This window comes from Cucurbita pepo, chromosome 5, assembly GCF_057944985.1.
Source record: "Cucurbita pepo subsp. pepo isolate OVF chromosome 5, ASM5794498v1, whole genome shotgun sequence".
NCBI lineage: Eukaryota > Viridiplantae > Streptophyta > Magnoliopsida > Cucurbitales > Cucurbitaceae > Cucurbita > Cucurbita pepo.
Genome location: NC_141802.1, coordinates 989,071 through 1,014,852, shown reverse-complemented (window position 1 = coordinate 1,014,852; position 25,782 = coordinate 989,071). Strand labels below are relative to the sequence as shown.

General features: G+C 34.9%; 5 protein-coding genes and 1 non-coding gene across 9 annotated transcripts; 2 read left to right on the top strand and 4 right to left on the bottom strand.

The window, feature by feature from the left end:
* Positions 1-1,769: 1,769 nt before the first annotated feature.
* LOC111796293 (U6atac minor spliceosomal RNA) lies at positions 1,770-1,900 on the bottom strand. The gene has a single exon (XR_002815338.2). It is a non-coding gene; the product is annotated as a U6atac minor spliceosomal RNA (small nuclear RNA).
* A 168-nt stretch (positions 1,901-2,068) lies between these two features.
* On the bottom strand, positions 2,069-5,452 carry LOC111795780 (protein ABCI7, chloroplastic). The gene is made up of 3 exons (XM_023678363.2): positions 4,432-5,452; positions 2,963-3,222; positions 2,069-2,587 (listed from the first exon to the last, which is right to left on the bottom strand). Exons 1-3 carry the CDS (start codon positions 5,404-5,406, stop codon positions 2,272-2,274), a joined length of 1,551 nt encoding a protein of 516 aa, XP_023534131.2. The 5' UTR covers positions 5,407-5,452; the 3' UTR covers positions 2,069-2,271.
* A 693-nt stretch (positions 5,453-6,145) lies between these two features.
* LOC111795529 (NAC domain-containing protein 71) lies at positions 6,146-8,331 on the bottom strand. Its single transcript, XM_023678007.2, has 4 exons — positions 7,658-8,331; positions 7,238-7,515; positions 6,830-7,144; positions 6,146-6,746 (listed from the first exon to the last, which is right to left on the bottom strand). The coding sequence occupies exons 1-4, from the start codon at positions 7,812-7,814 to the stop codon at positions 6,567-6,569; spliced, it is 930 nt and encodes a 309-aa protein (XP_023533775.2). The 5' UTR covers positions 7,815-8,331; the 3' UTR covers positions 6,146-6,566.
* Positions 8,332-13,487: 5,156 nt separating this feature from the next.
* Positions 13,488-15,922, top strand: LOC111794564 (plant intracellular Ras-group-related LRR protein 5). The gene is made up of 3 exons (XM_023676600.2): positions 13,488-14,081; positions 14,645-15,546; positions 15,625-15,922. Exons 1-3 carry the CDS (start codon positions 13,568-13,570, stop codon positions 15,781-15,783), a joined length of 1,575 nt encoding a protein of 524 aa, XP_023532368.2. The 5' UTR covers positions 13,488-13,567; the 3' UTR covers positions 15,784-15,922.
* Positions 15,923-19,043: 3,121 nt separating this feature from the next.
* Positions 19,044-21,207, top strand: LOC111795417 (protein LSD1). 2 transcript variants are annotated; one of them, XM_023677830.2, is made up of 6 exons: positions 19,044-19,240; positions 19,455-19,649; positions 19,984-20,097; positions 20,291-20,404; positions 20,771-20,880; positions 20,967-21,207. In XM_023677830.2, the coding sequence occupies exons 2-6, from the start codon at positions 19,586-19,588 to the stop codon at positions 20,991-20,993; spliced, it is 429 nt and encodes a 142-aa protein (XP_023533598.2). In that variant the 5' UTR covers positions 19,044-19,240; positions 19,455-19,585; the 3' UTR covers positions 20,994-21,207. The 2 variants fall into 2 exon arrangements, with proteins under 2 accessions (XP_023533598.2, XP_086980147.1); XM_087124021.1 differs by lacking the exon at positions 19,044-19,240 and adding an exon at positions 19,298-19,317.
* Positions 21,208-22,124: 917 nt separating this feature from the next.
* LOC111794970 (ferredoxin C 2, chloroplastic) lies at positions 22,125-25,650 on the bottom strand. Of its 3 annotated transcripts, XR_015421132.1 has the most exons (8): positions 25,259-25,647; positions 24,939-25,002; positions 24,280-24,368; positions 23,754-23,822; positions 23,586-23,630; positions 23,369-23,453; positions 22,920-23,183; positions 22,125-22,402 (listed from the first exon to the last, which is right to left on the bottom strand). XR_015421132.1 is itself a non-coding variant. In XM_087124020.1 (7 exons), the coding sequence occupies exons 1-6, from the start codon at positions 25,514-25,516 to the stop codon at positions 23,409-23,411; spliced, it is 570 nt and encodes a 189-aa protein (XP_086980146.1). In that variant the 5' UTR covers positions 25,517-25,650; the 3' UTR covers positions 22,125-22,402; positions 23,369-23,408. The 3 variants fall into 3 exon arrangements, 2 of the variants coding, with proteins under 2 accessions (XP_086980146.1, XP_086980145.1); XM_087124020.1 differs by lacking the exon at positions 22,920-23,183 and having other exon boundaries at positions 25,259-25,650; XM_087124019.1 differs by lacking the exon at positions 22,125-22,402 and having other exon boundaries at positions 22,909-23,183.
* Positions 25,651-25,782: the final 132 nt, after the last annotated feature.

Below are 25,782 nucleotides of genomic sequence, written 5' to 3'. Positions count from 1 at the left end.
AAATGGCAACTTGTATAAGGTCAACTAATTAAAATAAGTTAAATACAAAGTCAACTAATCAAATTAAACTTGCACCTATTCTAAGTTGATTATCCAATCCATATTTATCCATTTTTCGACTTTTTTTTTTTTTTTAATTTAACATTTATTCATTTCATTCTATGGTCCTTTACTTGAGTGAGACGTCTGCTAAAATAACTTGTGTTGAGTCTGTGGGGATAATTTTCACTCTCAAAAGCGAGAAATAAATAATGCAACTCTGTTACAAGAGATGCATAAGAATGCTGAAGCACACATGTGTCGAATCCTGATCCAAAATTTTGTATATGGGTCATGACATAAAATTATTAAATTTTTTGACGCTCCATTAATTAAACTTGACATTTTCTTCTTCCCACCAACTTCTCGAGTTCGATTTCTTTTTAAACATAAAAATATGAAAATATATTATTTATTTTTGTTCGGTGATGACGTACCAAAATTTTGAGAAAATATTTTTTTAAAAAAAAATATTAAAAGTATATTTGTTAATTAGGAATTATATTTCTTCCATTAGGTTTATATTGTGGGTTGTAAGTATAAAAATGGAAAGATAATTAAGATATACAAAAGTTGATGAATTTAATTTTTTTTAATTTTAAAAAAAATTAAAGTCAATGGTAATTAGTTGATATGTAAACAAATTATTTATTTATTTATTTTCCATTTTTAATGTTAAAAAAATAATAATAAGAGTTGTTAATTGAATTTAATAATTTATAATTCTGTTATTGAGTAGGCGGAAGGGGCATTGAATCTGTTTACAATAATATTATAATTTGTTAATGAAATTGACAACGAAGATATGTTTACCTACTCAAGATTTCTTTTTTTTATATCCATTTATTCACCCACTTTTGGTTTAAACATATTTAAACATTAAAATCTGCAAATAATTACGTTTTACACAACTAATTATTATTATTATTTTTTTTTAATTCATATGATTGAATATAGTTTCGTTGTTTAACAAATTTAACTACTCCCATTATAAATAAATAAAAGAAAATAAAAATGCTTTGAGCGGTTGAACTACAACCATATAATATTCACTAGAGAAGATTTGACGAAATCAAATCAAAGTATGCCCAAGATTATTTAGAGCACGAGTGAGTATGATGACGAAAAATGATATTTATAGCATTGAGACGGAAGATTATAACTATAATACACCAAGTCCACCACTAATACATATTGTCCATTTTGACCCGTTATATATAATTGTTAGCCTCACGACTATAAAATGGTTTTAACAAAGAGAGATTTTCACACCCCTATAATAAATGTTTGGTTTCCCTCTGGAACTGAGGTGAGATCTCATGGGTGGTTGTGATGTGTAGAAATATTTGAGTAAATAGTTCATGGTGCTTATAGAAGGACGGTGTAAAAAAAAAAAAATATATTAATTAATTAAAAAAAAGTCTGTACCTACCACTAAATCGCAATCAGAAAACACTAGAAAAAAGGGTTGTTTAAGAACTGAATTAAAAATGGGAAAAGATGAAGAAAAAGAAGAAAAGTTGGGTGTTGGTGAATTAAGGAAATGGTCAAAGAGAGAATACTTAATCAACCGCACTTTATCTTAATTAATTTCAACTATGTACCATAATTATTAATCATGTTTTGTTTATTAATTTGGTTCATTTGTAACATTTTCTTTGAATAATCCTTGTAAATTATGTCAGTTTAAACACGATTAGTAGATAATTAGGTTGATATATATATATAATTTAAAATTGGGTTATAGATCCACCTGCGAGAGGTGGGTAGCCTTAACCGGATGTGTTAACAGGGAAGCCCGAAGGCTGTTCCCGAGACCCTGTCAGGGGAGATGCCAACCATCTCTCCTTTAATCGAACACGTTTACTTGACTCCTTAACGTCTTTATATATAGAAACCTTGATTCACAAATTCTCCGATGTGGGACTGTCGTTTTTTAAAAATCTATACAACATAAGGTTTTATTTAGTGGGTGATACAGTAGCGTTATTAAAACAAAAAAACAAAAAAGAAGGATTCTTCCAACAAATGAAAAGAGAATGCAATACGAACTTCCCATAACAATTGTGAAAAATTAAAATAAATAAGTACACAGGTTGATTATGTTCATAGACGGGAGCTTATTTGGGAGCTGATCTCTAAACAGTTTTTTGTTTTTATACATAAAAAAAAACATCATTCTTCTAAAAATGCAGGATTTTCAAGGTCTGCATTTATTCCTCATGCTCAGTGTTAGTATCTTTCAAGTGTGGGATTCAACAAGTCTTTTATATGATTCTCGACCCTCTTGCGGACTGAAGCGGAAGGCAGCCGTTCGATCACATCGGCTCCGAATGAAAATATCAGAGCCTTTCTCGCTGTCTCTAAGTCAATGCCACGAGCCTGAAAATAGAAGAGTTGGGTTTCCTCCAGGTCGCTTATAGCAGCTCCATGTGAGCATTTAACATCATCTGCGATGATTTGAAGATTCGGTTTCACATTCACGGTTGCTCGAGGTTCCAGAAGAAGACTCCTTGTTAGTTGTCCTGCATCTGTTTGCTGTGCGTATCTGGAGAAATCATGTTCTAGAATTAAACAACCACCACATGATACAGTAGTAGTTAGCAAGACAAGAATGAAATGTGTGATATAAAACGCCGAATGTAACACGAGAAACGTGCGACAAAGGTGGTCATTAAGTTTTGCCATCCTACCAATACTTGCCTCCAACAGAACTTTCAAGATACTAAGCTTTCCTAGTAGAACTACCATTTTAAGCGTCTTGTCTTTTGTTCTTGGCATATCTATGTACTCATATTTGATTGACAAGTTATTGTGGACATATTTTTAATCATGAAGCGACCAAGAACCACAAGGAGTGTAATGATATGACAGATGATGAACTTGTGCTGAGACAATCCAATCTACAGGGACAAAGAAGTACCTGTTGACTTTTACATTACCATCAAATACAGCTTGTCCTTGAGGATTCGCGACAACACATTTATGAAGTTGTCGAGAATACGCTCGTGGATGGTCGAGGACTAGACTACTGTGTAGATCTTGTGTTTGATTGCCAACTGATAAGTGCAGTGTTGATAATTCTGTTGTGGTATCTGGTCCCAGTTGCTTGATATGGACATTGTGTCTACTTAATTTTCCACCGGTGCTAATCTCCACAAGCTCGTACGCACTGGTCGATTCCTGTAATAATTTCAGATAATTATTCATGTGCCATATGCAACCTTTCAAGTGCCAGAGTTTAGTAGAACATACAAAACATGAGACAGCAAATAGCTATGAGAACAAGGAGTGTCAAAATGGTTAGAGTGTCTCTGATGTGATATGGGCTACAAAAATTTAATATCTTATGAGTTCCTTTTAACAACCAAATGTAGTAGGGTCCGTTGTCTGAGGTGTGCGCATAAGCGAACCTAGACACAGGTAGACATAAAAGAATTGAGGAAAAGGTGAACCTCGGCTATAACAACCTATATCCACCCATCATTGAAATTCCAATAGAAGTTGTAACAACCCAAGCCCACCGATATTGTTCGCTTTGACCCATTACGTATCGCCGTCAGTCTCACGGTTTTAAAACACGTCTGCTAGGGAGAGGTTTCCACACTCTTACAAGAAATGCTTTGTTTCCCTCTCCAACCGATGTGGGATCTCACAATCCACCCCCCTTGTGTCCTCATTGGCACACCGCCCGGTGTTTGGTTCTAATACCATTTGTAACAGCCCAAACCCACCACTAGCAAATATTGTCCACTTTGGTCCGTTACGTATCGCAGTCAACCTCATGGTTTTAAAACGCGTCTGCTAGAGAGAGGTTTCTACACCCTTACAAGGAATGCTTCGTTCTCCTCTCCATCCGACGTGGGATCTCACAGAAGTTCTCCAAGAATGTTCTCAAGTTTATTATAAATTGACAAGAAAATTTGACTTCACGTGATAGTTGTTGGGGAAACCAACTTATGACAATGATCGAAATTCGAACCACCACATTGAGGAAAGAGTTGAGACAGTCTACCCATTTTACACACACGAGAAATCATGATCAAGAGCTTTATTGTATGGTTTTTGGCGTTATGGTGTATGTACTAGTACTTATTTGTCAATGACATCCACGTTACTTGCTACACTCATAAGCATCTAGCTTGAAAGAAGTCCTAGAATTTTTCACAAAAGGGAGGAAAAACAGCAACTAATACAATCAAAAGACCTATATCTTCAACAAAACAGTACTATAATTACTGGTTTACACGATATAAGCATAGGTTTCTCCTAAAAGGTGCTTCCAATTCCAAATCACTTACCTACATATGATCACTGACTAACAAAGTGGATCCAGCAAAAACATTATAATTTGGAGAGTCAACAAAGTTAAGTAATGCAATAAGAGATTACCTGCTGAACAGAAGTCCATTTGATATGTGCAGCATCTAAAGACTGATTCTGAATATAAGAATGTTTAACCTTTCCTCCACTTCCAATCACCACCTCCAAAACAGGATTCGCCCAATAGTACCGACCACCACCCCCACCCCCACTCAAAAACTCCTCAATTATCTCAATCTCACCTCCATTTTCCACCAAAACCAACACCCTGGGATTCGAGACAGCCAATTCCTTTGACCCCTCCTCTCCCCCACTAATCGAATAATACCTCAAATGGATTGGATTCTCCACCTTACACCCAGCAGGGACATAAACCACCGTCAAATCTGGAGCTCCAACGCCATTAATGGACCAAAACAAGTCCCCCACGAACTTCCCATCAACAAACTCAGATACCCTCTTCCCAACACTGTCCGAAGAGAGGTCAGTCAAACTCCCCACATATACCCCATTCGGCAATTCCGTCAAATTAGAAATCGAGTTGACAAAGTGACCATCAACAATCACAATATTGGCGAATTGGGTTTCTACAGGAATGCTCGATAACTCAGAAGACTGCGGCGGATTCGAAATTGGGTGGATTTGGGACTGCTTTATGAAAGAAACATCGGTGAAACGGAAGGGCTCGTCTCTACGAGAAGGCCATGGGGTCGAGAGAAGAGTCTCTGCCGAAGACTCCCTAAGTTTCTGCAGAGGAAAAGGCGATGAAAAAGAAGAAGAAGGGAGCGAGTCTTCGAGAGTTTCGGCGAGTTGAATTACAAAGGGGTCGGAGAGTAAAGGCGGGGAAGCTTGAAGAGAGACTCTGGTGGTGGTGGTGGTAACGGAGTTGAATTTGAGTTTGCGTTTTGAGGAAGAAGTGGGAATCAAGGGAGATGATGTTGGGAGCCTACCGATATGAGGAGTGAATGTGAAGGCAGCCATGAGAGTAGCTTGTTTGAGCTCGAATTCAGCGGCTGGAAGTGATGCTAATCCAATCGTGATCATGGGGTTTGGGCCCTGTTTTTTATTCGGGCCATTGGGCTGTCTCAACAATCTGAATCTCATCGATTCGCAGGAATTCAACGCACCCACATTCAATCCAAGTGTAGCCACCACAAAATTCTAAGCGTAGATTTCTTTAAAGACTGTTATAATAATAAAATTTATGAACTGATATCTCAATCATTAGTTAATTTTTATATATTATCATAACTTTATTATAAAAGATGTGAGAATGTTTGTGTTTTATTGGATTCTTTATTTTGGGGAGAAAAAACCAAAGGTGAACTCAAAAAGGTTGGTTTCAGATTGTTGTTCACAATGGAATGGCTTATCCAAACCTTCAAAAAAGAAGCCCTTTTCTTCCTTAGCCTTTAAACCTAAATGCCTCTAAAGAACATATTGCTGACTCAATTGTACCTCCAAACAACTCAACCAGTTTTCATTCTAACAACTTTCTGCCTCTTCTTCCTTCTTTTTCTAACACTGTTTCTTTATCTCCTTCCTTTTCATGATGACATCGACCTTTCGCTATTAGTTTATTACAAAGATTCGCTATCTTATCAAATGAATACCTTTTTTAATTCCTTTCGATGATGACATCAAATATTGCTATCAAGTTACTTATTATTGAGGTATGTTGTCTCGGGAGATGAATATGCTTTCATCACTATTTTTAGTGCATTATTGCTCAAGTAAAGAAGAGATATATAACATGAATCTAGATCATATCTTAAAGAGACTGATCGTAATAATAATGCTCGAGTTAAATATGTTTTAGCTTGGAGTATTTGAACGGTCTCCTAGAACGTTAAAACGAAATCTTTTCAAAACAATAATAAGCTAACTTCCATAAATCAAACAACGCATAAAAGAGATAGCACCAAGGACTACAAACAAATACCATGGTTACTACATATACTATGACAACAAACGTTTTTTTATGGTCAAGATTATAGAATAGCACTCCCTTTATTCCCGCATCGAAGACCGACAATAAAAGGTGTTGGCTTCGGGACCCTGTTGAGATTTCCATCTCACGACCTGATATCATGTTAAACTACCAATGAATCCAAAAGCTAAGCGGAACGATCTTTGTATTGTCTTTTTCCCCTCTTTAGAAGATATTTGGATACCTCTATGAATGGTTAAGGTCAAAACCTTGTTCATTGCATATAGTTTATGTGTTGAGTATGGTCTTCAAGCTCAACGTCGGCTGTGTAATTCGAGTACGATGAACTCGGAGACATTTCGGTGTGCTCGTATGACTGCCAAGGCGTTGTCGAACCGAAATACTCGAACTGAGGAAAGCATACAGACATAGCTCCTTCCATTTCAGGATAGTCCTGCAAGAGATCAACAAATAAATGAACTCAAATACATCAACATAACATATCAACCATTGTTTTGCTGAACCAATTCTCCATACCTTGGATGAGTCAAGAATGAAATCAGGTGAGATCCATATCTTTTCAGGATCTGTCTCCATAATGGTTGTGCTATATAGAGACATCGGATTCGTATCATACGAGGTTGTCATCGAGCTCGACATACAACTCCCATCTGCGAGGAAATTTGTCTGAGACGAATTGTTCGACACTTCATTTGCAACGACTAGTCTTGTCGACGTAGAATCTTCACGAGCCCGACTGGTGCCAACGACATTACCTTTCGGATCTCGATGATTCTCCTTTTTGTGTGCTTGTTCATTCCTTTTCAGAATTCGGCACAAAGCAAAAGCACCCTAAAAGAAAAAGAAAAAAAAAAAAAAAAACAAGCTATGAAACTGAATTATAAGCTGATATGCATCATGTCATGAGTTCATGCATATAAATACCTTAAAGTTAGGAGTTCCATGAGAGAAATCATCACAAAGTCGATACTCGTGCATAACCCAATCCATTCGATCGCCTAAGGGCGCTCGACCGCGATAAAAAACGAGTGTCTTTCGGTATCCTATGACAGAAGATTGGCAGTGGATCTTCCTGTCTTTTCCGGTGGCTTTCCAGTAGCCAGCTTTGGTAGCTCTATTAGTTCTTGATCCATTAGGGTATTTTCGATCGCGTGGACAGAAGAAAAACCACTCCATATCTCGTTTTGGAAGGAATGATTTCTCTGTAATCACAGTAACTCAATGTTACAACAACAAAATCATGAACAAAAACAGGGGAATTGAAACAGAGTACAAAACAGAGGATTTGAAGTTTGATTTAGTAGCAAAAGGAAAAGGGAAGAAAAGGGTGTAAATGAGTGATACCTGGGAGTTCCCAAGGATCAAATTTGTACAAATCAATAACAGGAATGACTTCAAGCTCAATTGGAAGTCCTTCAACTTTTCTCTTCAGATAATAACCCACCAATTCTTCATCTGTTGGGTGAAATCTGAAGCCTGGTGGAAGAGAAGCACTTCCCATTCTCTAAACAAAAACAAAGAAACAACAAAATAAGGGAAAATCAAGTGTTTTTTGATGGGGTTTCTGCGTTTTTCGGCTAAGTATTGAAGCTGTTTCTATTGAAAACGTGGAAGATCCAGAAATAGAAGCTCTTATCGACGATAGATTTTTTGTCGAAAACAGAGTGAAAGCTCCACAGGCTGCTGATGAACCTGTTCAGTTCAAGAATCATTGTCAGTAAAAATGTCGTTTTGAAGTTCTGGGTATCGAGTTAACCAGATTCCCCACCAACCCTTTTGATTCCAAATCAGGATTTTGAAGAATGATCCAAGAAACTTGGTGGGATGTTTAGAAACAAAAACAGGGGAAGTTCTAAAATTTGAGAAGAAGGAATGGGTTTTGATCTTAAGAGAGTGTAAAGAGAGAAGGAAAGAGGTGAGATTTATATATAGGACTTTGAAAAGAACAAACACTCTACGAGTAACACACCGAAAGTTTGAGATAACTTGTCCCAACCACACCCAAAATTCCAATGTCTAAATCCCCATAAACCCTTTTCACACTTCTTTATACACAACCTCTAAAGCCATCCAACGGTTACCACACTACTTTTAAGACGAGGATGATATTTAAATACTGTTTCTTTCTCCGATCACACCCAATCGGTTAGAAAAAGGAACGAAACATTAGACAGTATGTCAACAAGAACGTTGGTCCTTAAGAGGAGATCCCACACCGATGGAAGAGAAGAACGAAACATTCTTTATAAGTGCGTGAGCTTAACGACGATACGTAACGAGTCAAAACGAACGACAACATGTTATGGTGGAGGTGGGGCCATCTGTACTTCGGGAGTAAGTTCAGTCCACGTCATTTATGAGTGGGACAAAATACTTTTGCCTTAATTTTCCTTCTAAGCTTTTGAAGCTTTGTCATTTGTAGGGCCCCATGCCCTCCTCCCAAAAGACACTCCCCTTAAAAAAGTGTTCAACAACTCGTTTTTTTTTTTTTTTTTTTAAATTAGTTCAAAAGAAATAAAAAGAGAAAATTTAAAAGTTAATATTATTAATAGCTACGTTTATAAATTCATTATGGTATTTTAATAAACTATGGTTGTATATATTAAGAAAATGTGTGGAAAAAGAAAGGGAATTAATTAAGGAATAATATATGGTTTTTATAATACATTATTGAGCTTATAACCATTTTATATAATATGATTAAAATACCTTGCTTCCTATTTGCAAAAGCCATGAAAATGACTTTAAATTCACAACTTTTCTCTATTTAGTTGTCTTTATATAATCATAAAAGAAAATCCCACTACTGCCTTGTGTTACACAAATTGGTACCAACTTTTCTTAACGGGTACTAACCTCATATTTACATAGCTACCAATCATTGTCATCCTCACGATTTAAAACGTGTCTGCTAGGGAAAAATTTTTACACTCTTAAAACGAAGAACGACAGTTCAAGTTGACTAAATTTGTCTAATCAATTTTTGTTAAAGATACTTTTACGTATATGTAACATCATATTTTTGGCATATAGTTGACGTTCACATTTTCATAATCAAAATCATTGCCTGTCCCTTTAATTTTAAAGACATAAAGTAAGATGCAACCAATTGATTTATGGAGCGAATTGATAGCGCACTATAGGCTTTGTAAACAATTATTATAATTGAACTTAAATTCTAAATCGTTCTTTAAGAAATTTTCTCGATTAAATTTTACCCGATTGTGGTATTTTACGTTAAAAATATGCTAAGGTTACCTAAATTACTTTTATTAGGGGACTAAGATTTATAGGTATGAACCTATTTATTAAATATTAATATAAATTAACTTAAAAGACAAATTGTAATCCAAAGTGGAAAAGACAAAAATAATTAAAATTGAATTGGGCTAATACAATCGTGACGCACACAAAGTGGCAAAGGTTTGTGAATCAGACATGTCCCCGACATCAATTTATTATCTTTTCTATTTTACTTTTTTCTTATTTTTATTTTCACCAACCTATCAGCATCATCCAACAAAAAAATATATATATTAATAATTTTTTTGTTTTTTTATTAAATTAAAATTTTAATTCCCTTAAAATTAATTTAAAAAAAAAAAAAAAAAAAAAAAAAAACTCGTACAACTTCATCATCGCAATATGAAACTTAGCTGTGTAACTTATGCACTGTAAAGTATAGTTATTATATCAATCATATGAATTATGAGAGCGAACACTCAAAATAAATAAATATAAATGAATAGTAATATAATAAAGGCTTGTATGGAACAAGTTCCCGGTATTAATATAAATAATCATTCTTTTTGGATAGAACATGTTTAAAAGATTTAATAGGCAATATCCACTTTATTTATTAATTGGATTGATACAAAATATATATAATATATAAATTTTATGGTCAAATTTAGGGAGCAGATATAATCAATTATAAATTAATTTAGTCAAATTATGAGATTAAATACGGGTAGCGCACCCATTTTATAGGAATAAACACAAAATTAAACTTATGTGATGATAATGTCTTGTTATCTAATCTCGTCTAATAAACCAACTGATTTGGAGTCGGACTTTATGAATATACGGCTAATAATATAATTATCCTTTTGTTGACTATGCTATGATTTTGAGACATCTAATTAGTCAAAAAAGAATCCTGAATTATGATCAAATCTTTGACATTTTATTTTGGGCGGTTCCATTGGTCTATGTTGAATCTTCGGGAATATTATTTTAACTATGCCCGATTTAGAAATGTATTCAAATCTTATAAATTATTTCTCTCGAAGAAAAGAATTTTTTTTTTTAATTGAAGAGTGTTACGAGCATTTTAAAGGTTATAATTAATTCAATTGAGTGAAATCAAATTTAGGGTTTAGGCACATGTAAGATTAGAAGCGTTCATATGACTTCAAAACTCTAACCAGCTTGAACTACCCAATCTAATGAGTTGGGTTGGGTTAAAAAAAAAAAATTTTCAATTTGAGTTCGGTTGAATTTTTTGCAAAAATCAAAATTCGGGTTGATTCATGAATTGACATTTTGACCAAAAATAAAATTACAACCCAACTTTACCCGTAAGATTGTTACGAAGATTAACAATATTTAACATGTGTAACTTATATTAATGATTGTTAATGTTTGATATTAGTTATTAATGTAATAAGTACGGTGGATAAATAAAATTTCAGGTTGGGTTGGATTGTAAATTCTATTTTGGTTGCTCGAATCTCAAATCTAACCAATTTGAAATCGAACCCAGCTCGTGACACCCTAAATGGTTAATCATCAAAGCCCGTTTCAAAAGTTGAAGGAGGGGTTGAGCCCCCTAAGCCCAATTGTTTGTTTATACCTATATTTTGAAGACCAAAACTAGTCCTCATGCTTGCACATAATCATCATCAACCAAACACCCTCCACAAGAATCTCACGTATGTTCATTGCTCACTAGCCCGTTTCGGCCATTCCATCAGTGTCGATGGCTCCGTTTTCCGCTCAACAACGGTATGCTCTGTTGGATGATGAAAATCCCACATCGGCTAATTTAGGGAATGATCATGGGTTTATAAGTGATGAATACTAACTCTATTGGGATTATGCCTTTTAGGGAAGCCCAAAGCAAAGCCATGAGAGCTTATGCTCGACTGCTTTTCCTGCTGTTTTTTGCCCTGCTTCTACTGCTGCCAATGCTAGCATGTTGCTACCTTGCTTTCTGTGACTTTATGGCTTTGTTTAGGTCTTGTAAGGGCTCCGTGAAGATGGTTTGGGAGGATCTCTAGTGACCAATGTCGTCGATTTCATACGTTGTTTGCGAGTTCGATCAATGATTTTGATACTTCATGAGCTACTCGCGTGCAAGGATCTTTCAAAAGGATTCTAACTTATCTACAAGGTCTATTGCAAAAAAAAATCTACAAAATAGAAAGCTCTTAAACATGTCAAATCATTGTATACTTTAAGAAAAATGATTGGAAGAAGTCGTCATAACATAATTGTCATTCGAGTGCAATTTTCAACACGTTGTCAACTTGATATCTCGACATGGTTATGAGATCGAATGTGAAGAGAAATATCGTCGCTTCATAGTTATAATTCTTCTTTACTTTCCGATAACAATTTAGGTGTAATCAAACTCTATTAGTCAATAAATATAATAAGAAAAAATGGATAAAATAAATAAAGAAATTGAGATGAATTAAGAACCAAATAAATTGAAGGAAGACTAAATCAAAAGATGCTTATCATCATGAATTTTTTATTTGACTAATAAAATATCTTTAAAAATACTAATTAAAGAGTAATTAAGTTACAATATAGCAATAATAAAAATAATATCTCTTAATTAATACATATTTTTTATTGAGTAGTGGTTGAAGAAGACCATATGCTTAATTTAAAATTTTCTACATTTTTGAAAAAGATATTTGATTAATTAAATGAAAATCAATTGCACGGACTTTGAAATTAAATTGATTTAGAGAAAAAAATTATATACTATTTTTTAAATAATTTTCAACCACATACAAATCTTTCTCTAAATTGAAATAATTGAGATAAAAAAATATTAATTTATAGAATTGACTATTATTCTTAATTAAAATAAATCATTTAAACGAGAGAGGTTTATAGAATTATTTCACTTACCCAACATATTTGAATTATTAACACACTTTCGTAATGGTTCTCTCAATCTAAAAATATCGTCGAAAGGGGTCATCAAAAGAATCGTGTCGAGAGACCTTTTGTTGATGTTTAAACAATATTGTATCGGTAGAGACGAATTATGTCAACGCATATGTTGGAGTCGACAGATATTGATTAAATAATATATTTATAAATATTTCTGTTTAATAATTTATTGATTTTTTGGGCTAAGAAGAAAATGAGAAAAAATAGAGTATAGGATAATTAAAGGGTATTTATGGGAGGTGAGGGGTCATGGGCAGCTTGTGAATAAAGATGAATATTGATTACTTATCATTTAATAAACTCATTTAATACAAAAAGAAAAACAAAGGAATTATTATTGTTTGGAACAAATATTCAAAATATTGTACAAATAAATCTTTTTTTTTTATTATCATTTCAAATCATTATTTTTGGAAATCGTTTTTATTTTATTTTAAATATTTAACTTTAATTTAATTACAAATTAGTAATTTGAGAAATAATTCTACAATTGACCCATTAATTTTAAATTGTGGTGGTGGAGTACACAGCAAGCAACTGGTTTTCTTTTTGGTCTCTTTTTTTTAATTATTTCTTCACGAGTGAACTGTGAAAAGTCTACCATGCTTTGTTGCCTGATTTGACCTCACTATGCTAACATTTTTATCCATTTAAATTTAATTTTAAGTAATTTCTGTTAGATAAGACCGTCCCACTAATTTAGGGAATGATACGAGTTTATAAACAAAGAATACTCTCTGCTAACATGAGAGGTTTTGGAAAGATTAAAGCAAAGTCACGAGAGCTTATGTTCAAAGTAGACAATATCATACCATTGTAAAGAGTCGTGTTGATCTAATTATTTCATAAGCACGTAGTTTATTAGAGTAGTTAAGAAATGACAAATCCAGTGTGTATATATATATATTAATAAAAATTGTTTTTTTTTATAAAAAAAAAAGAAAACAAAAATTATATATTCTCTCTTCTGACTATAAATTAGACGAAAAATTTGAAAACCAAGAAATGACGCTTACAGAGCCGAGAGGAAGATCAAGAATGAAGTGAAGAAGAACAATCGTCATGGATGCGACCTTCAAGCAAGACCCGCTTTCGTCTTCCTTCATAGACACTGTCAACGAACTCACAAGGATTTTCCGATCACTTCCGGCGAGGCCCTCCATTGAAGAGGTTGAAGCAGCTGTGGTGATTTTGAATACAGTCCAGAACGAAGAGGATTTCAAATTGGGGGAAATTTCAAAGCAGGAAGTTCCTGAAAATGTTCCCGAAGAGCTCTTCTCCATTTTGCAGCAGATGAGGAAGACGATGGTGCTGTATGAGAGCCATGAACAGAGGCGAGAAGCCATTCATTTGATTGAGCTCGATAACATTCTTCGAACCTTTGATGAACTCATTCAGAGATCTTCTCTATTGGTTTCTGGCGATTCTCAAGCCCACTGCCCTCTGAATTTGAGTGATCCAGTCGAGAAGATTGCAAAAGAGGCTGTAATTAGCCACCAAAATTTGGAGAATAAAACGGAAAATGGAGAACTCGAGAGGAATGGTAATAAGGGTTTCGTTAACAGTTCTTCTTCAGGTATATTTCAAATTATTATCTGTAGTTCTTTGTACTTAACTATTGATTCATGAAGTTATGAGAGATTTGATTTGAGTTTTGAATCCTGATTCATGGCTTCTGCTGAAGTTTAGTCAGAAATTTTGATTCTGATTTTGTCAATTAATTGATGTTTGACGATATGCTTTGATAGAATAATAGGGCGTTGAATATGAACAAGAATGAAGTTCAAACGTTCATAAACATACTGTTGACAAAACATAATCCATTGAAGAGATAAAAGTTGCATAAATAGCCTTTTTCCAAACATAAAAGGATATTATGTAATTATCTGTAGGTCTGAATCAGAAATATTTTGATGAATCATGGCTCGGGACCGACCGAGACTTCGTGAATCCGGGATTAGTATCTCGAGTCCGAATAAATGCTAAAGAAATCTGTGATTTGGATGGTTAGTTTAGTCAATTTGAACTTTATTTGGGATAGAATTTGTTTGCCATGGATGCCGAAAGTCAAGAACTTCAGTTCTTATCCATATTTTTCATTGTCTTATTAAGTTTGTTTGTTTGATCTGTGTTGAAAAGGTAAATTGAGTTCAATGAAAGTTGCTGCTCTTATTGAAAGCATAGCTAAAAGTGGGTCAACTGTTCTTAATCTGAGGGGCAAGTTAATGGATAAGATGGAATTGCTTCCACTTTCAATTGGGAAGTTATCTGATCTTGTTGAATTAGATCTATCAGAAAACAAGATCATGGCTCTTCCTCCTGGAATTAGTGATCTTCGATCGTTACGAAATTTCGACATCCACTCGAACCAATTAATAAACCTTCCTGAAACATTTGGGGAGCTTGTCAATCTCACCTACGTTGACCTCCATGGGAACAGGCTAAAATCACTCCCAGCTTCTTTTGGGAACCTGAAAAACCTTATTACTCTTGACTTGAGCTCCAACCTTTTCACCCATTTACCAGATATCATTGGGAACTTGAGTAGTTTAAAGAAGTTGAACGCTGAAACCAATGAGCTTGAGGAACTTCCTTACACAATTGGATCGTGTTTGTCACTTGTGGAGCTTCGGCTGGACTTCAATGCGATCAAAGCTCTCCCCGAGGCAATCGGGAAGCTCGAATGCTTGGAGATTTTGACCCTACATTACAATAGAATCAGAGGACTGCCAACAACAATGGGGAATCTGCCTAAGTTGAAGGAACTAGATGTCAGTTTCAATGAACTGGAGACAATCCCTGAAAACTTGTGTTTTGCTGTGAGCCTACGGAAGCTGAATGTTGGGAAGAACTTTGCTGACCTGAGAGCCTTACCAAGATCCATTGGGAACCTGGAAATGCTGGAGGAGTTGGATATGAGTGCAAACCAGATAAGATTCCTGCCGGACTCTTTCAGGTTCTTATCAAAATTGAGAGTTCTCCGAACAGATGATACTCCACTGGAAGAACCACCAAGAGAAGTTCTTGAATTGGGCGCTCAGGTAAAGCCATTACTTATATCAATTGCTTAGTGGGTTTGTTCTCTAATCTCAGCATTTACTATGAACTTTGTTTATCAGGGTGTTGTAAAGTACATGGCTGATGCGGTAGAGAAAAGAGGCATAAACTCCCAACCAGCTCAGGAGAGGGGGTTTTGGATATGGTTTTTCTCCATATGTTGCTCCAAAAGAACAAATGATACACCGAACCACAAGTTATCTACTGAAATACAGCTTTAGTTTGTTCATTTTTCCATTGAAAATATGGCTCTCAGTGTGTGTATTGTATAGGGGTCGGTTAGCTCGAACTTGTAGAGGAGTATTGATTGTGTAAAGTGGACGAATTAGTATCAATTTCATAAGCATCGTTATTCTTTTATCAACCTAAAAATATTCGAGTTTTGCCCATTTGAACATTGTTTAGATTAATGGGTGTATAATGTAGTTTTCAGCTGTTAAAATTTAAAACTACATTATATGCAAACCCCACCATGGACCATGGACCACTTTTCTCCACTTCCAAACACCATTTCCTCTTATTCAATTAGCCATTGGAGTTATGTGTCCAAAAAGAAAAGTTTTTTTAACACTTTCTTGCCAATCATTCGTGTGAAGATATGTATATATATTTCAGTTAATCTTACTAATATTCAGAGAATCGATACAAATACAAAATCTGATTCTGTTCTTTTATGATCCATTCATTTTTTTTTCTTTTTTTTTTGAACATTCAAGATGATAATTAAAATCATAATCATATCTCTAAACTAAACTGATTTTTTAAAAATAAAAAAAATAAAATTATGAATAATCCACCAATTTTATTCGGCCATTTTTACAAGAAACATGACATGTTTGATTTAATATATGTTCCAAAAATTTAATGTCTTTATATGGTTGGAGTTTTGCAAAGGATGGACATATCAAAAAGGGTATTTTTTTTTTTTTTTTTTTTTTAATCATGATATGGATTAGTTTTTTGATAAGATGAAATCCGTTTGAATTGAAATTAGACCAAACAAGTGAATGTCTTTATTTATAAATTTTAATTTTAGTAATAATAATAATAATAAGAACAATAATGAATGATGTGAAAAGGGGACACAAACACCTGATTTATTCTGATTTTCACTCTCATCAAAAGGGGAAAACAACAATGTTTGCCCTAACTGTCAAGGCATAACTTTGTGGATTTGGAACTAATTTCCATTTTCATTTATACCAATATTTGCATCTCTACCACTTATTCCCACGTTTCTTTTCACGAGTACATTTATTAATTGTCGTGTCTGCAATACGATGTCATGTTTTTCATAAACACATCAATGTGAATATATATATACGAACTTTGTTGTTTCTAAGTAGGAATGAATATCGTCTAGGTCTACAGTATCGATCATACTCGTGAATTTGGTCCCAAGTAATTATGCATAGAAATAAATTTTGAGAATCTCATCCCGCACACAACTTTTAGGGATATAAATAATAATACATCGAGTCTACATTATGTGTAGTGTGTAAGGTTATTATGAATGTAAAAACCTCTAATAGACGCGCTTTAAAACTGTGAAACTGATAGTGATACATAAAAGGTTAAAGTGGACGATATCTGCTAGCGGTGGATATCTAATTTGTGTTGTGTTGTGTTTCCTATAGAAAATCATGTCAAAGCTACAAATAGTTGTAATTGAACGGTGGAAAGGAAGATGCCAAAATAGTGTGAGCCATAGGACAAAATGGAAGTAGTTTTCAATTGGTCCATGCGTATATCACATTTGATACAATCGTAGATCTTGATATTGCTCTTCCACATCGCTTTGATATCGACAACCCCTCTTCGAAATCTCTACTCAACTTTACTTTTTTGTTTCACAATTTACTTCTTTATGTATTCATATCTTTCCTCCGTATCTTACCCTCTTGATAATATGACGAACTTTTTCACGTCTCGAAAAATAATTAAAAATTCTGAGCTTCAATATAATTATTGAAGATAAGGAATATGATAATTGCAAAAAGTAAGAAGAGAAAAGGAATAAATAATTAAAAAAAAAAAAAAAAAAAAAAAAAGTAGAATTTAGTTGTCCTCTTTTCTATGGATCTTTCAATGACTTTACACTTTATGAAAGGTTGAGATACCCATATCTCAATTTTTTCTATTTATATTAATAATTTATTTTAGTAAAATTTTAGTAAATAGGAATAATTAAATTATTGGATAAAAAAAAATATAATACAAAGTATGTTATATTATTAACATATAATATACAAATCACTACTAAAATAAACATTTGTATAATATTTTGTATTAGAAATTTACTTGAAATTTCATTTAAAATTGAAGAAAATTATGAAAAAATAATTGAGTCGAATTTAAAAAGTATATTAATATAATTAAGGTAATCGAGAGTCGTGATGTTGTTGAATTTGGTTGTGTCGCTCTCGTTTAAAGATGTGTTGTAAGAGATTGGGTGAAGGCATGTGCATGTCCCTTCCACACACCACACTATATGTATATCACTTTTTCCACATTATTATTGCAAACTATTTTACCATTGCCCATAACTTACACATGTTTTTGTGACAAAACGCAAAATAAGAAATCGGTCAAGATTGAGACTTTTAGAATTTTGGACGTGAAGAAAATAAAGTAGAAATGTTCATATAATCTAGCAACTCGATCAATTTGGACTATCCAATTTAAACTTTAAATGTTAGGCTGGGTTAGAATTTTTTTCGATCTAGATTGAATTAAAATTTGTGGACAAATGAAAATTACAATTGGCTAGCATGTAACTTTTTTTTTTGGTCAAGTCAACCAAAAAATAGAATCGCAATCCAACCCAATTTTACTATGGTTGTAAAATTATTATAAAAATTAAGAATATTTTATGTTTGTAATGTGTGAATCTTTAATATTTGAGTTTGACGGGATTTTAGTTATTTAAATAACATGTATGGTAGATAAATAAAAAAATTTAAAATAATTTAAAAAAAATAATCCGACCTTCCAACCTAATCCAATTTGAAATTAGAATGTTGAATTGAGTTTGGTTGTGAACTTAGTTTGAGTTGTCTGGATTATTGGATTTTTAACTCAACTCAATCCAACCGGACCAAAGATGAATTTGGATAAAAACCCAAACTTTTTAAGAGAGAGGGAAGGAAAGTGAAAAGGTTGAAAGAAAATGGAGAAATAGTAAATAGTGCGTGACGCGGCTGATCGACAGCCACGAGTGTTCCGATGACAATGGAGCGTGTGGCCCTTTGCTGTCCCCACACTCACGTGTAACGTGTGCCAGATGCCTTCATCACCCAAACTTCAACTAAAACCAATTCCAATAAAGCTACCAATGCCATCCTCATTAACAAACCACTTATCCAAATCCAAGTTCAATCCTTTTTAACGCTATAACGATGCACGGTTGAATAAATACGATCGTGACACATGCATTTCATAAGCTTAGATACTATGCACCTCGGGGCAACACTCTTCTATGTGAAACTCACAAGAACCTGACAAGGGTCTATCCCTAATCTTATTTTAGCTTAATTGATTAAGCCATTGTTTGGGGACAAGTTGAAAAACAAGATTGGATTGAAAAAATTGGTATCTGAGGGATTGAAAAGGTGTTGTGTTCAAAATCTTGACAAGGAAGTTTCTGAAGAAAAGAAAGGAAAAGGACAAAGCTAAATGGTAAGAGACAATCAAAGTGTTGAAAGTTTGTGTAATTTTTACATCCCTTTTTTTCTATCTAATAAAGTTGCAAAAATGTATGAATTTGCCCCATTGCTCGCTGCTCATTGCCCACCAAACTTGCTTTGGCTTTTGCAGCCTTTCCTTCCCCTGCTTCTTCCTTGCTGCCTTATTTTGATAATACCCCTGTGTTTTCTTTGCACTTTCTCAACAGGCTCAGCTTCAGAAAGCTTTTTGCATGGGAAAGTAGCTGATATTGTCTGTTGCTGAGGCAGCGAGCGAGCGAGCTTCTAAGAGCTTGGTTGAAAGAGGAGTAGAGGAGATTCCCCTGCATCAAGCTGCAAAATGCCACCAGTTCCTCTTGCGCCATATCCAACTCCTCCGCCGCCTTATACTCCACCTGCTAATAGTACTCACTCTCTTCATCTTAACTACATTCTAGTGTGCGTGCTCACAAAATGTGTTGATTACCCATTTTCCATCTTTCTGGTTCGGAAATCTATTGATTTTTCTTTGCTTTCTCTCCCTCCTTTTGTATTTGTTCATCATCCATTTGAGCTTTGTTGTACACTTCACTTTCATAGCCAAATGGGTCTGCTCTTCTTGGCTTAGAATTTGGTTCTGTGAGAAATTCTGCAAGAAAGACAAGTTTTTTAAATTAGATTGAATCTGCTGTTCATAGATCAGTGTTTTGTTATTGATACTCAACTGATGTTTGAAATGTGCATTTTGTTGGTAATCAGCCGCACAGAGCCAGCTTGTGTGTTCCGGATGTAGAAACCTTTTGCTTTATCCCGTTGGGGCAACCTCTGTTTGCTGTGCAGTTTGTAATGCAGTTACCGCCGTTCCGCCACCCGGTATTCAGTTCTTCCTCCTCTTCTTTACTGTCTCCGCTTCTTAGTTTCTATTGTAAGATCTCACATCGGTTGGGGAGGAGAACGAAACATTCTTTATAAGAACAATACGCCATTCACAAATTATGTTTGGGAATTTTGTTATTTTTCTTTTGAAGAAAGATTGGAAGTTTTAGTTCTTTTATGTGTAAAACAGGCACAGAAATGGCACAACTGGTGTGTGGAGGCGGCCATACTCTTCTCATGTACATTCGTGGTGCTACCAGCGTGCAATGTTCTTGTTGTCACACCGTCAACTTAGCTTTGGAAGGTATGGAAATCTAACTATTTTAGAGAGTGATTCTTGTCATCTTGAACAAATCCTGGTAACTTCACGAAACTTGAATCATAATCACGCTAGACATCTCGAACCAGTCTTGGTAGTTTGCTGACTAGAACCATTCTGAAACGGCTTAAGTCCATTGCTAACCGATATTATCCTTTTTGGGTTTTCTCATTTGGGGTTCACCTCAAGGTTTTTAAAACGCGTCTGAATAAGGAGAGATTTTCACACCCTTATAAAGAATGATTCGTTTTCCTTCCCAACTAATGTGGGATCTCACACGTTCCTAGCTAATTCCCATCACGAATAGCAGCATAATCGTGTGAATTGAGCGAGAAATATACACTGTTACAGCGAATCAGGTGGCGCATGTGAGCTGTGGGAACTGCCGGATGCTACTGATGTATCAGTATGGAGCACGTTCCGTGAAATGTGCAGTATGCAACTTTGTGACATCAGTTGGGGTCAGTATAATGCTTCCATTTTGTTCAATCGTTCCACAGTCAATTCTTACTAAGCCACACATTCTTGATTATGTCTTTCTTTGTAGATGTCGTCCGTCGATCAAAAAGCCTAACAGCTAAAGTTATGGTAAACATGGTTGTCCCCGACTCGACAACTGCAGCTTTGCATCATTCGTATCGCCCTCCGCCATGTTTGATCAACTCGACAAGCGGAGGTTCCTCTCATATTCACTTGTATAGAGCTGTATTTCTGCGCGTGAACATTAAATGTCGTTTTTTTTTTCTTCATCTTCACAGTGCTTGAATGATATTTGCATGGTTTAAGTAGTTTTGGGCAACATTTTATACTGTGATGAGTGTAATATAAGTGATGGATAAAGATGGAGTTTGGTTTCTTTGTGAACTGCAAAAGAGAGTCAATATGAGATATCAGCTTTTTGACTTGTCGACTGTTTGCTTCATTATCACTACATTATGCTATTCAGTCAATTCAAATTCCAACTGACCTGAGCCATGTGAGTTCTGCTGAGTTGGGACCAAGAGAAAGAGAGAGAGAATGAAAGAATAGGACCAAACTACAACCTTTGCATTTAAGTTTTGAGTTTTCTTTCAAAGTTACGTTTTGGTTCTTTTCATTTGAGACAGATTAATCTCGGGGAATATCACAAACGTGTAGTTGAAGATGTCTTAATCAATTGAATTATACTCTGATAGACGATTACCATTGAAAGTTAAAAACCATAGGATAAAAACTGTCAAGGACCAAAATGAAAAGTGAGTAACACAGGTGGTCCCTTTGACGGGGTCGAGTGAGCTTAGAGAGCTAGGAGCATATAGTGAAAGCATCCTAAGGAAGTTAATTACACAACTATAATTGTCTCTTTTTTCACTCACATGGTGTAAGTTATCATGTCATCAGATGAATAGGGCCCCTTGGGTGCTGAGATTGTCCAATGTTTTGCCATCAAATTTTAAGCAGATCAGTACTTTTTGATACTGCAACCAAAAGTGCCTCACCCCACAAATGAGCCCAATCTCTACCCTTTAAATTGCTAGAATGCAATGTGATTTATCTATTTTGCACTATGAAACCCACTAGAGGCTCGCAAGGTAGCTCTCCATTAATTTCTAGGTGGGTCAATGAGGTGTGCAAATCAATCTAGATCTAGTAATCTTCATTCAGATCGACCCTTTAATGTAGCAGCTTGAATTGATCTTTCAGTTAAAATAGATGGTTTGATACGTTGTTATATAACAATCAACTTTGATTAGAACGGAACGGTACATGAGTCGCCATTGGCATACAAAAGATCATAATCATGCATGTGAAGGGGACTAAAGTGGAAACAAAACAAGGCAAGCTTGCAATAGGCACCACAGTTTTGAAGGTCAAGCATTATAACGATTTGGAGAAAGGAGTGGGGGACCTGAATTATTGAGCAGCAAAGAGTTAGTTGATAAGGGAATCTGATTTTCCATTGATTTTCCTCTTCTGCATGGAGTTCTTCAAGCTGACATTGACCTAACAACTTAGAAAGAAAGCATTAGTAAGAGGAAATGGCATATGCAAAGATGCCACTTTTTTATTCTCTCCCAGTAGACAAGAGCAAAACAGCAAAATGTGAGGTTGACAATAAGAGAGTCATTGTCCAAACACAAAAAGTAGAAAAGAGGAATGTCCAAGTCGTCTAAGTAAAAACAGAGTGTTCTTAGCCAACAAATCGAAGACAGTGTCATGAAATTGGAATAATAAGACTTGAATTTAACCATAGTCATCATATGTCAATGCTTTGTACAGTTGATTTGATCATGAATAGTCATGTCAACCAAATTGACAGCATTTTTTCCTTGCAGGAGCACCTTTTGTGTAATAATGGCACCAACTCAACCAATCAAATATCCACCAATTTCCTTCAAGGTGCTCAGGGGAAGTTTACTAATCAAAAGCATACTCTCCTTTAAAATATCTAGATTTGTCATAAACTTTCATCTTTATGCATCCTTCATTAAAAAAATTACCCAAAATACAGATTTTTTACCTGCTATTTTATATTAGAAAAACTTGACATGAATATGGGTCAATTACTTCCCCCAAACCTCTCTACTTTCTTTCATATCTCTAGTTTATTTTAGGATCCACAACACAGACATTCTGAGTCTCACAATGTAACAAGAAATTTGAAGTTGTCATCATTGGACAGTACTTTCTTGCTCCAATTTTTACCCCTTTTTGGCCTTTTTTTCCTTACATATTTCTTGGACTGAAACTGTAGTAGTTATGAGTTCACAATGAGGGGACAAACCTACAAAAAGAGAGGGTGTGGTTAGTTCAAGAGTAGACAAACTTTCTATCGACCAAGAAAAGGCTTTTGGAGAAGTTTAGTGATGAAAGAAAATGTCAAAAAGAAAAATAGTGGTAATTACTTTGAATCTCCTATGATATTGACAGTCAAAAACTATACAAATAAAGAAAGGATTCGAAATAAACCATTCATGTCTCATTCCATAGATCCTCCAGGATCAATAGTTTACTCATCAGCCATAGCCAACTCCAGAGCATAGTCATCTCTCTCCTGGAAAATTGAATAAATTGTTTAACATAACCGCAAAAAAAAAAAACATGATTTATATTTCCTTTGTATTTTTCTTCCAATACTTCACATCTCCGGTAAATTTTGATAGATTTAAGGAAGTAAAGAACTTACAATTGGCCCCCGGGCAAAATATCTTCCAAATTGAAGCCAATATACCTGCATTGTAGTGAATTTTTGCATGAAGAATGATCATACACTCCAAATGTCTAATATATAAAATTAGGCAAACAAACAGAATTTGGGTTCAACTTAAGGAGTGGCAGATATTCAAAAACATACCTCATCCTCATCTTGTGTTTCTACTTCAACATCCGAGGTTGGAAAACCTACGCAAAGAAGTGCATACCCCTGCAGTGTAGAGAATAATAAGGAATATCAATTAGCAATGCAGTTATCATCCAGAAAGTTGTCAATGGTTTTACTACTGCACTAACTTCTTCCTTTGTAATCACAGGTAAGCATTTTGGTAAATAGATATACAAATTGCAGTATTCTTTTTCTTTTATCTTTTTGTATGATTTTGCCAAGAACTACATATTCTGCTAGTGAGACCTGTAAAAGCATTCAAGGACCAGCTCTTGATTATTCTTCCTTTTCCTATCCAGTAACCAGTAGCATACAAACTCAACTATGTTATTCCCATCCTCAATGAGCAGCAGTTGCTTCTACCATACCAAATCAGGCTCAAAATTCATAAATAGAACGAAAAGCTTCCACTTAAATCTTGACTGGAACATACTGATGCATAATCTAAGATTTTACTTCATGAAAAGAATCAAGTCTAGAATCAAGTAAAAGGAATTGCCTTTGATTTCAACTCGGCAGATATTCCAAGGGCTTCAGGCTGTCTAATTTGGCCTGATTTTATTCGAACAGCACAACTAGTACAACAACCTGTCATAAAACAAATACTTTGAGAACATGATATGTACCGATAATGGAGATCAAAAGGATGCAGTAAATGGCTTCATTGCAGGAAGAATCAGTTGAAAGAAGGGCAAGAGAGCTTTTTCATTTTGAAATGGTTTTTGTTTGGTTGTAAACTATTCGGTTATTCGGTTTTTTACACAACAGGACCATGAACCTGCACTTACATTCTTTGACAGAAACCTAATGTATGTAAATCAATGAAATGTATCAAAATTATAGATAGATTTTCTATACATGGGTGTGTATCTTTTTTCAAATCATAGCACATAATTCATCCAAAGTGATCAATGCTTACCATAGGGTACGTAATGAAACAACTTTGGGGGTAAATAAATCCACGATCTTAAGTAAGTACAAATTTTTATGACAGATCTCAGTTTTCCAGTGACGGAGGACAGAACATCAGAGACAAGCGAAATTGTTGATCCAACACCCATACATTCAATGGTGTTTGCCATTAACATAATATTCAAACATGTCTTAGAGCAAGAATATGCAAAGTTCATCAATAGTTGGGGAATTAGAGAACAATACCGTGCCTGCAAGCAAAAGGAAGGGATATGCTCTGAGCTTCGGCAGTGTGCAGTATGTACTGATCCTGCAGTATTTGAATTTATTACCCGCGCCTCAAATTCATAACCATTATACAATAAAATACCATGTACCAGTACACACTAAAAATGGGGGGAAAAGAAAACTTCGAATCCCCAAACTCTAAACAACTTATAATCTAAAAAGTCAGGTGAAAAACATTTAATCGATTCTACAAAGCTGAAGTAGTTGCTCAAGAAGCGAAAATTAAATTAAATGGTCGATGCCATTTCTAGGAGAGCAAACTGAAAATGGTGCCGTACCTCAGGAACAACGAATTCATGAACAACGCCTCTCTCTCTATCATGAACAGTAACCTTATGAGTCGGAATCGAAGCAGAACCGTCGTCGGTCCTGCCGGCGACGTCAACAGTAGCCTGCAGCTCAGTCGAGATCGTTTTTCGGCGACATTTCAAGAGGTCGGAAAAGCGACGGTTTCGATTCGTAGAAAGGAAACATCGGGAGGATTCGGGCTTGAGATTTACGGAACGGAAGGAAGTGCAGGGAAGAATAACGTCCATAGGTAAGGCTGAATTTTCGACGCACCGGCGAGTTGTGTGAAGGTGTAGTGATGGATAACGTAATCGGAAAATTGAAGAGGAAAGAGGAAGCAGTTATATGGTGTTACAGATTCTATTCCAATAATTTGTAGCAACTGTATTAACCGTACATTTAGTTGACTTTCATTATCGAATAATTATTTTTCTCTATTTATTTAAATTTTAATAGAGATCATTTTTTTATAGAAAAAATATCAAGAACTAATCTTAAGCTTTATTAAAAATAT